At 46.6% G+C, this 11443-nt stretch overlaps 1 protein-coding gene across 3 annotated transcripts in view; it reads left to right on the forward strand.

Moving 5' to 3' along the window:
* ARHGEF18 (Rho/Rac guanine nucleotide exchange factor 18) overlaps nucleotides 1–1791 on the forward strand; it is a 50155-nt gene extending 48364 nt beyond the window's left edge. For all 3 annotated transcript variants that reach the window (XM_035892286.1, XM_035892285.1, XM_035892287.1), the window contains exons 30-31: nucleotides 305–427; nucleotides 533–1791. In XM_035892286.1, coding sequence (XP_035748179.1) covers nucleotides 305–427; nucleotides 533–693 — 284 coding nt within the window. In that variant the 3' untranslated portion in view covers nucleotides 694–1791. The remainder of the gene's footprint in view (nucleotides 1–304; nucleotides 428–532) is intronic.
* The last annotated feature ends 9652 nt before the right edge of the window (nucleotides 1792–11443 follow it).

An 11443-nucleotide genomic window follows, 5' to 3' on the forward strand; every position in this document is an offset into this window, starting at 1 on the left:
GAATGCTAAGGACAAAGATTTTTTTTTTCCCCTTACTGTGTTTTATAATACTTTAAATCTGTGGTTGTCAGGGGCTGCTAGTAACTGGGTTAGAAGTCCTCAAGGAAGAGGAGAAGGAAAGTAGTTGTGGTCTAAAGAGCTGAAGAGAAAATTTAAGTAACTTGCAACAGAAGCACCAGCTCTTTGTGGTAGAGCAGCTTCCTTGGATATGCAAAGGTGTCAGTACAGTGGGTCCCAGCATGAAATAGTGAAATTTATAAAGTACTGCTAGCCTCAAATCTAATTTGTAAAATATTTTCTTTAGCATCTGTTGATCAGAAGCAGCTGCTTCCCCCTAGGCTTGTTGGACGAGAGGAGGGTGTCCTGAGAGGCAGGCGATCAGCAAGTCCAGTCCTCCCAAGCAGCCAGGCCACTGCATTCCAACAAGGTATGTCTTACCCAGCTTGCGTGTCTGTGGAAATGCATCGGGCTCTCTGTGCAGCATCATGAATATGACTTCTTCCTTTTTTTTTTTTTTTTTTTTACTTAATAGAATTGTATGGCCCTACAGATGCTCAGCCAGAAGCACTTTCATCTGCCTCAGCGAACCTATTCAAGCCCAATAACGTTCACGTTCAGACCCTGGTGACCTCTCAGCCGAGTCTGTTAAATGTGCAAGATGATACCAGCAAAGAAGATGTAATTTTCTTCTGATTATTTCCATTTGAAGATTAATCTTCTGACATACTGTTTCAAGAACTCAGGCCCCAGTGCGCAACATGACAGAGACCTGACATGGATGTCTTTTTGTCCCTGCCCCATTACTACTAGCAAGGACCAGACCAGGATTACTGTTCTCCTTTGCTGGCTTCTCTGCCAGCAGCTTAGAATGAGGGCACAGTAGTAACAATTTGCTTTTAAATTCTCCAAACTTGGAAATGTATTGACACATGGCATGGGTATATAAATTCAGAGCATATTAAAATGCTGCCATTTATTGTAACGTGCTCTTTTCGGAGATTGTACACTCTTTGTGGGCACAGTCTTGTAAATTGTTATAGTTGATGTTGAATCGCCCAGATTTTTATGTAAAAAGTTTTAGCAGTAGGCCCCAAAATGGCTGCGAATTTTTAAATCCATTTTCACAGGTACATGGTCGGTAATGGATTATGCTACCAGTGTGTTGATAACTAGTTGACTAGCAAGCTGCTCTCCTTGCAGCCAGGCATGCCAGATGTTGTGAGACCTGCTCAGAGGAGCCAGGCTAGCATCTCTGTTTCTTTAGCGAGTTCAGTGGAGCATGTGCTCGGTGGCCAGGTACAGTGGAAGAGAGAAGGTAAGCTTCTTAACAGAGTCTTCACGGGTCAGGAGCTCCACCTGCTTGTGGAAGAGAAGGGTCGGACACATGAGAATATACAACAGTAATAACGAGTTGGACTAAATGCACATTTTGCTGGCCGTCAGCTTGCACTGGGATACCTGTCTCCTTGGAGCCGTCGGGTAGCTCTCCATGTTAGCGAGAGCAGTACAGGTTCCCAAGGAAAACTCATGAGTTGGTTCAGAATGAACTTAGAGACTTGGATTTTGTTCTTTGCTGAAGGCATGTATAAGAAGGTCTGAATGCAGTAATTTATTGTCTTGTTTAATCCTAAGTTTTCTGTGTCTCTTGTTTGTCTGTTAACTTGTCGGGACTTTACTCCAAGTACCAGAAGATATCAAAGCTGCTGTAACTGCAGAGACTTCTCTGCACCACTGGTTAGGAATGAAGGGAATAAGAACTGTTTGGTTTTAAAATTAAAAAAAAAAAAAAACCACCACCACCACCTCTTAGCTAAACCTGTGTTGGTATAGCTGCTTACAGCTAAGCCAGCTTTGATACCTCTTGTTAAATGGGTCAGTTCTTAATCATGGAATGGTGATGACATTAAGTGTTCTGCTCAAAAGGCATTATTTCCCTTTGTAGTAATTTGCACAGTCATTTTGTTGTGTTCGAGTACTTCGCTCTGTATCTCAGTTCTTTATTGCACACATCACCTAAGGATGTGTATTCCAATATACGTTGAGTGTGACCGGTCAGCTATATTGTGCACAGGAGAGATTGTTTAGAAGGTGTTATTACAGAATTAAAGAAATCGGTATCTCAGAGCTTAAAAACTTGGGTTAATGCCTTTCAAAACATGATTGATAATAGGGTTTTTTCATATCTTTCACCCTGGTTTAAGGTGATTTCCAGCACCGATGGATGGAATGCCTGGTCAGTTCTCCATCCAGCCACGTGGCAATGGCATCGAATGGCAATTTGTCGGTCTCTTCAAATGATTGATGCTGTCTCAGAGGCTAGGCCCTATGTGACATTAGTAATGTTCTTTAAGGCTGTAAGTTCCCTTTTCTTGAAAGTTTTAAAATTATTTCAGTAGTTACAGTGCAAGAAACATCCATTTTCAGCAGAAAATACAGTTTATTTTCGAGTGGTGATAATTTAGGTTATTGTCTTCAGACAAGAAATTGAAAAATCCGAATTTACTGGTCTGTGTGAGAGGGAAAAGATAAGCTACAAAATACTGAATTGGTCCTAGGGAGCAAGCACTCCTTGCTGTAACACGTCTTGGATTTAAGGGTCTTTTTCTTTGCTAAGTGATCCTGGTATGAGCCTGAACCAATGGCACTGAGCTCAGTGAGAGGAAACTCCAAACCATCCAGCTTGTTACCAGGCTGGTCATACTCCCACACCCCCAACAAATTATTACTATGAAATTTGACTTCACTATAATACCAAAGGGCTGCTTGGTAAATCATCAGCACTGCAGAATTTACACAGATTATCAGTGGCTGGATTTGCAGAAAATAGCATGGGGGGGACAGCGATTTTTGCATTGTTGCGATACGACGGTGAGGTGATGGTGGTTAGAACATAGTTCTACCCTGTATTCACTTTTTGGCATTCCTAAAAGCTAGGGTGAAATGGAGGGGCATTCTTCTTAAAATGAACGTAACTTCTGATCAAGCCAGCACGTGAGATCCGGCAGCTCTATAGGACTGATTTTTTCATGTGGAGACTCCTGTCATCTCCCATACCCGTGCAACCTCTCCTGCCAACGTACAGTGAAGCAGCAAGAATGCACAGTGTGCTCTCTCCTTCATGCTGTGGTCTGGGCCACTCCTAGGGAAAACTCTATGCCCCCATTGCCTTAAATTACCAGGTTTTTCGGATTTTTAGCCTAAAGCCAAGTTGCATCAGTGGAATAAATCACCTCAACCAAAGAGGGATGTCTCTGGGTATTTGAAAACAATTTTTGGAAACTTTTATTTGGCTCCATTTTGTGCCTGTCCTAAAGTATGGGAGAGAGTGTTCTGTGGACTGAAGGGGTTTATTTGTCCGCTTGCTTCTGTGCAGTGGATGAACTCAGATATAGAACAGTGACACCTGGAAAATAAAGTCTGCAGTGAGGTCTCGTTTCTTTTAATGTTTTAACTTGACCATAACTGGTTTAATACTCGTTGTCAGCAGTGCTTCGAATAAGTTCTGGCTGTTAGCGAATGGACACAGGACTGTTACAGGCCAGGCTGTTGGTTCAACACCCCAAAAGCTCTTTGGAATACAGATCTGCGATCTGTAACTGAGAAATTACCTTAAAAGTCATTATCTAGCCTCAATCCACATCTCTGGCTGCAGGTAGCTTTGTGAAAACTGGTTTCACCTGGAATGGAGACTGCATCTCCTTTCACTGGGGTCAAAACCATTTAAGTGCTGCCCTAGGTATTCATGTGGCGTCCTGTTCAGTACTGCGCCCAGCGGGGAGAAGGCTTCAGAATTAGGAAATGCTGTGATATCTCATTGCTAGTGTGGAGTTTACCATACCGGAGTATGGGAACACTATTTGAGAAGGCTGAGGAAGCAGGTGGAAGATTTTCTTGAAATGAATAATGGGTCGTCTCTTCACTTTGCAAAACCCATTCTGTGAAATTATCCCACCAGTTGAGTGAACTCGTTTTGGACTCTCTACTCAAATCTCGTTCCTAGAAACATAACTCTTCTAGGCAGATGAGATTGCAAAATACTGCTGCGTCCTGAGCTAAGTAACCTGCTGTTGATTGTGAGCAACGCCCGTTCCATTTGACTTTCCGATTACTTCAGATAAAAGTTCCCTTTTAAGCGATATCTGAGGATTAGACAGTTCAAAATTCTGTGCCTCTCAGGTGCCTTTCGGCTTCTTTCTGAGCCGGGGCGTGGAGGAAATGACAGCATGAGCTTTGAACTGCCGCCGCCTTTGCTTTGTGTCAAGGCCTTAAAATTATTGTCATGTTTGTTCTTTAATCTTGTGATGTTGTAATGTAGAGGCTGTTTCTATGGTTCGGATTTTCAGTTTTAACTCTGCTGTAAGGGATGCTTCCTCTTTCCCGTTCGGACTACGGTGGCTTTGTATTTCAGACTGAAGATCCCTCCGTGTTCGCTAGTACCGAGTGCATCTGCCCTGTGCATATTGTAAATGCTTTCCTGGTTTTTTAACTGTGCTATGTGTGGATTGTAGCTGTGGCCCGTCTCACAAATTGAGACCGCTCATCACTTCCCAATGCGAGGCAGAAGAATTGGTATTTCTAGCTTAATAATTTACAGACAGTTTTGTCTTTCTGAGTAATAGTCAGATGATCCTGCGTACATGGAACTTGGTGTTTGTCATTTGCATTTACGTTGAAAGTTGAAACTTAAACTAGGAAGGGGTTTAAAAACACCTATTTTGTTTCACTTCTGCTTTCAACTCTGCAGAATAGGAGCTAAGGCTCCCCGGTGCTGCTCAGTGGAGTCCCTGTGTGTTGTGCCCCCGTGCGAGGGAATTCGGAGCATTTTGTTGTCTTCCCCAGCAGTTCTCGCATTTACAAGAAAAAAAAGAAATCTCGACGCCAGGTTACGCATGTGCTACCCTTGCCTGACCTTGCTGAAAAGGGCAAAGAAAAGCCTTTGCCCTGCTCGCTCTTTCGAGGCCAGACCCAACATCTGTGTAACCACCGGCAGCTCATTATCATTTCCCATCGGCACGTTCTTCATCAAACACCGTTTGTGTGAGCTCTGGTTCGTACCATTTGTGCCATGTTTATAAATCATTTTTTTATATTTTTGTACTGAAAGAAATTGGAGCACTTTAGAGAAGTTTATTTCGAATTCCCTTTCTGTTTGTAACCTGGAAGTTTCCTTCCAGGTTAAAACCTCCTTCCAGGTTACTTCCTCTCATGGAAGTAGATCTTGTTGGCATAACCATGTGCATCTCACTTGGAGCTGTGAAGCCTCTTGATGCTCTTTAGTCTTAGGTCTGGTTTCTAGGCCCACCTTGCACTGTAAAGATTTAATAAATAATCATGGTCCATGGTAAAATTGACCATTTTGTTGGGGAAGCGTTTGGTTTTGGTTTTTGTTAGGGTGTAAACATTGTAAATAATTCCTTTACTGTTGATACTGCAGTAGCAACATCTTTGTAGTCCTTATTTTATTTGTAAAGTTGATGGTTAAATGTTAATATTCTGTTGAATTGTGCACTCTTGATGAATTTTAAACTTGATCTTAGCACACCAAATGATGATTTTTACAATGATTGCAATGTTTCTCCACTGAAGGATTTCAGAGCTGCAATAGGACTGAAACCAACTTCTAGCAATAAAAAAAAAAAGCATTTAAAAACTGACTGCCGTAATGTATATATAATTATTTATTATTTTCTGTTTGAACCAAAGATCAAACCAGCAGCCGCTTCTCACGTGCTTCTCGTTTTCTGCCCTGGACAGAAATAACGCGCCGTATGAACAAAACTCTTGAGAGTTTTCCAAAGGAGAGGACGGAGTGTAGGAGGTGTTAAGTGGAGGATCCCGATAGCTGCAGGCCTTGCCAGTGAGGTGAGCACCCTAGGGAAAAATTCACCCGCTCCCCAAATGTCTGAGCTCACCGTACTGGTGGGGGAGCGAAGCGAGCAGAGGTGCTGGTGTTAGCCTGTAGGCACTTTGCGTGGTGCCAGTTGGAGACGTGCCTGGCTCTGTCCCAGCCTGTATCGGTTCCCATTTGGAACAAGTATAGCAAAAATATAAACTTTTTCCCTTGTGCTTGTGCCAGTTTGGCAGCCCTTACTCCCAGCACCGTCCCGTAGCCGCTGGCTGGTGCAGCGCTCCCCAGCTCCAGAGGCAGCAAGCTGTGTTTCCTGGTAAAATCCCCACTTGTGGCATACTGGCAAGCTAGCCCAGAAGCTGTAACCTCACATCATTTCTAGAGATCAGAACAGATGCAAAACTGGGAAGAGAGTGGGAGAACCAGGATCAGGATCAGTGCTCTCGGAGGAAGAGGTGTGATTTTTATCGTCACAATCCTGCGCTGTAGCCAGCGTGGAGGAGACCCCTCAGCCGTTTTTGGATGTGACAGTGCTGGTGGCGCAGGCTGGGAATCGCTTTGCGCAGCAATAAGTCTCTGTGTGTATCAAAGCATCTTCAGAGGACCCAGGTTCTTTGTGTACAGGCAGTGTCAGTAGAATACAGTCTGCGCTTTTCAGCCTCTGAAGTGCGGTTGACATCTGGGTTGCGGCACAACTGGAAGTCAATTGGAAAAACACGAGTTTTTCTACTTTGCCAATGTATGTAAATAATCAAAACCTTCTAGGCACGGCAGTGTTTAAAATATGACTTGACCATGGGAAGTAACAGACTGATGTGTTAGTGAATGACATTTTAGAGTGGGTGTGTGCATAAGCCTTTGCTTGCACTTCCTTTAAGAGAAAATTTCTTACATCTGCTGCTGCTCTGCTCAGCTTCCAGGGAGCTGAGCCGCAGCAGCCACTGGAGGTCACTGCCTCTGTGCGCTTCCACATCTCTGTCGCCAGAGCAAGGCGATAGCTTCATGTCCATTTCTAAATATTTTTCAGCAGCAAGAAATGGAATCAAAGTGATTTCGTGGGGGACAGCTGAGAGGGAGAGTCTAGCACAGAAGTTCCGAGGAGCTGCTTCCACAGCAATGGGTTTAATTTTTATGTTCTAATTGCGCTGTACTCTCCTGCAGCCATAATCATGTGTTGGACCAGTAGGAATTGTTTCTAGAAAGACAGAAGAGCCTGGATCAGGAAGATCCAGGGTTAACGTGGCCAAGAGGGATCCCTGCAGCACCGATTCCCACTGGGAGCTGCCCGGCTCCACAGGGGCAAGTTGAAATCTCGGGCAGCATTTGCATCTGTTAGAAGTTTGGTGCTGCTGCAGCCATCGGTGTTCAAAGGAGCGTGGGTGTTTCTGTGTGAAGCTTCAGTTCTTGCTAGAGCAGCAGGGTAGACATTCCTTTGGTGATTGCAAACGCCATGACTGACAGCGTCATTGATAACGCAGTTGCTCATCTGTGAGACGCAGTCTCTGTTTTTCACAAGGCGGGTGCGATTTCAGGATGGATGACGGTGCCTTCAGAGCTGTTAACTTGCTCATACCGGTATTCCAGCAGCTCCGCCCTCCCTTGTCTCTCTTTAAAATCTGTAGCTAATTAACCCGAAACCTAAACCACATTCTTTCTATTTGAATGAATCATTCCAAGGCCATAGGCAAAGACCAGCTTTATGCTAAACCTTCCTCTTTCATGTGGGTGAGACACAGCTGATGGTTCCCATACGTGCATCTGAGATTCATTGGCAAACCAGATGCTTGAGGACAAACATGCACAAGGGATATTGGCTCCGTAGTGCGCTCCGACAGTGGGAATGTGATGGTTTCTGCCTTTTCCCTTTCCTCACCCCTGTGACTCAAATCCAGTTTAATTTCTCATCCCGGCAATGGGGCCAGCCCAAGGTTCAACAGACAAGGGATATGTGGGGCCTGTCCTTGTGTGGTGCCTACATCGTTTGTGTCTTCGGGGCCTGTGGGATCTGGCAAAGGATAAAAGCCAAACCCCCTTAGAGCTGGCAGCGTTGGAGTGTGCGACGCGTGGTCCCTGGCTCTGGGACAGTGTCGCACGCACAGGAGGCTCAAATGCAGCAGGGATCGCTTTGTTACACAGCTCTGTGTACACAGGAGCATGCAAAATCCTCGCTGAGCAGCACAATGTAGGCGCCTTTCCCAGGCCAGAGCCGCAGCTGGTGCCTCGTCGCTGTACGGGGCACAGTGTGTTGCCAGACCTGAAGCTATCCCAGATGACTACATGTGAGATCACAGAATGGCAAGGGTTGGAAGGGACCTCGGGAGCTCACCCAGTCCAACCCCCCTGCTAAAGCAGATTCTCCTAGAGCATGTTACACAGGACTTTGTCCAGGTGGGGGTTGAATATCTCCAGAGAAGGAGACTCCACAGCCCCCCTGGGCAGCCTGGGCTAGGGCTCTGTCACCCTCAAAGTAAAGAAGTTTTTCCTCATATTCAACTGAAACCTCTTATGTTTATGCAAGTTTTGAGGGGATTTCAGACAGGTTAGGTGTTGAATGTCCTTCTTCCCTTCCAGAATATTTGGAAGTCACGGACAGACAATCATGCTGTGCGTAGTTAGCGCTTTGTTTTTCCTGGGCTGCCGTGGAATGTTGTCCTAACAGCACCGTGCGCCCCAATTCCTTGCTAGATGTGCAGTGGGTGTACTGCCAAGCATCCCAATGATCCATGTCCAGTCTCAGACAGAAAAAGGGAATTTCTCAGTTACTGCTGTGCTGGGTTTTTTTTTTGCAATTAACAGCACTGCCCATCCGTGGAGGAGAAGGGAGAAAGGCTTGGTGCTCTGGCAGCAGGTGCTGAGCAGAATGCACCTACAAATGCAAAAAGCAGTAAATTTCACTTAAAATGGACACTGGCTCATTATCCTGTGGCCAGGAGGGAGGTGGGTCAGTCTGATACTGTATTTCTCTGGCTATGGTGGCTCGTAGGCTTGGTGTGAGAAGAGGAACATCCCACGGGAGAGCGATGTCAGGCTTAGATTGTTTTGGCTTTGTGCCTAGTGATGCCCGTATGCCTCTTCCAGATGTGACTGGGCTGGGGTCTAGCTCCTGCAGCTGGAGGGGTGCAGCCACGACGGGCTAGGAGGAGAGGTAGGTTTGAGCTATGTTGAGATTCTAAATGAATTCTGTTAATTCAGGAGGATTTCTGTCCCAGTAACCAAATTAACTCTGAAACCAAAGTCACCTGCAGCCCAGCTGGCCTAAATCTTCTGGCCCCGTCACTGAGGTAGTGATTGGATCCATTCGTGGAGATGTCAAACTGGGAAAACAGGTCTGCTGGGATGATGTCAAGCATGCAAGAGAAAAAGGTGTCTGGTTTTCCCCAGGGGTGCTCCCTGCTGTGCTGGAAGCTGGTTCCTGCCAGGAGGAGGTGGAGCTGGAGGGAGAGCCCAGGGCTTTCTGCCAGGTGAAGGAGGATTAAGGCAATGAAATGCAGCTCTCGCTGTCTCTGTTGCCAGCAGTGTGGAGCTGCTGCAGAGCAGCCAAGCCCAGGTGTGCTTGAAGTGCCGGCTTTCCCTGAGAGGTAGTTAGCTGTAAGTGTGCTTTGAAAGGAGGAAACTATTCCCAGACACTTGCAAAGGCTTCAGCAGCAGGGCTGCTCGCTCCCCTAGCTGAAAACGCCGTGAATGTGGCTCAGATAACATCTCAGCGCCAGGAGCAGGAGGCAGACAGAGACCCATGTTGCTAGAAGCCACTTTGTCCCTGGTGCAAAAGGCGGATGTGGCAGGGAGCCAACGCTTATTGCTTGGCAGCATAAATAAAACAGCTGCTGCTCAAATGGCCATGAATGAAACCTCCGCTCCTCTGAATTGCTGAGCAAAGTTGGACTTTGTCCTACCCTCAGGAATAGCTGTAGATAGAATAAAGGTGAAGCAGCTCCCTGCTTGCTAACAGGGATTGAGATGCTTCCTGTCCCCACCATGTCCTGTGCTGTGACTTTCCCCAGGGCTGCAAGCTTGCTTGCCTGTGAGGCATGGCCAAGCTGGGAGCTGCCCCACGCTCCGGCTGCTGGATGGTTTGGCTCGATGAGCTTAAAGTGTCTTTTCCAACCTAAATGGTTCTGTGATTCTATGCTGCTGCCCACGGTGCCCCCAGCTGGGTTTGCGGGGCAGGCTGTGGGCTCATCTCCCTGCAACCTGGTGCACAAGCCTCCCCTTGGGCTGGGCAAGCAATGCAGAGGTGGCACAGCAAGGGTAAATGAAAAAAGGCCCAACCTGGAGGCTGAAAATGGCAGTGGCATCAGAAAACAAGATGGAAATGAAGTGAGTTTATCTGCTTCAGCCACCAGCAGCAGGGCAGCTTCCTTCCTTCCAGTCTTGTCAGCTCTTGCCTATACTAGCAGCTAGGAAGGGCTGTGACATTGATTTATTTAACTCTGAGATAGAATAATGGATCGCACCCAAACCATGCTTCTGAGGCGAGACAGTTGGTTGCACCTTTGGTGCCTGTTTCCTCCGACCATCCTGATTCCTGTCTCCTACCCCCCACCCTTAACAGAGCTTTTCCTTCCCAACCACCACCACCAGCAGCAGGGCCTGGAGCGTGCAGCCCGCGGGTCCTTTCCTCCATTCTTTTTGGCAGTGAGGAAACCCAGCTCCACAGAGGACAACCAGATAAGGGCAGAGAGTAGCTTCATCTGTGGAGTTTTAAACAGATTTGTGTGTCCATCAAAGCTGAAAAGCAGTACAGGACCCGAGCCTTCCTAAGTCCTGTGTTACAAAGAGATAAGAGGATCTGAGCCCTCTCCGGCTGATGAAGGTCTGGACTCTGAAGCAAGGAGCTCTTTACTACTTTTGCTAATCGTTCTCTCAAGTCTGGGCTGGGAAAACTTGCAGCAGAAGCACACAGAACAGGCAAGGGACACACGGGATTTTATCCAGATTTATTGAAGCAGCTCCAGGCTGAGTAATAAACACACACAACTGCTGTATTAAAAAAAGAAAAGGTGTACAGAACCAGCCCGTGGGCAAAGCACTCTCATGTGTTAAGACATTTCAGGCAACTGCCTCTGGTGCTGCCTGTGTTCCAAGTCACAGCAGCGCAGTCCAGAGCCTGCTGCCGGTTACTGAAGAGCTTCCTTTGTCCTTTCCGTAAGTATCACTTAAAATATTCAAAGAAAGAAGTAAAAAAACCCATTCCTCTGGTTCCTGCTCTGAGATCACACGAGTTAGGAGAAAACTTGGAAACCTTTCGCCGTCTCAAGAGCCAGCACAAGCTGCCAGCCCAAGGAGGTGCCTCCATGCTCATCCCCTCGCTGGTCTGAGCAAAGGGGATTTACAGAAGCGGTTCAAAGACAAAGCTGTGTTGCCGTGGGCCCTGCTGATGCTAACGAGATCCACGGAAGGGCTGGCATCCAGGACAGTTCACAGACTTGCCAGGTAGGAGGAGGTGCTCCTGCTGTCCATGACTCCTGTCCGGATCGGTGTGTCCGGATCACACTCGGTGAAGTGTGACACTGGCAAAATCAGGTGTGAAGCCTTGTAGTGCAGAAGAAACTATTGCGAGAGCAGCACGCAGCAAAACCCCAAAAAACCGACCTT

Source organism: Egretta garzetta, unplaced genomic scaffold, assembly GCF_000687185.1.
Source record: "Egretta garzetta isolate BGI_Z169 unplaced genomic scaffold, ASM68718v1 scaffold4, whole genome shotgun sequence".
Lineage (NCBI taxonomy): Eukaryota > Metazoa > Chordata > Aves > Pelecaniformes > Ardeidae > Egretta > Egretta garzetta.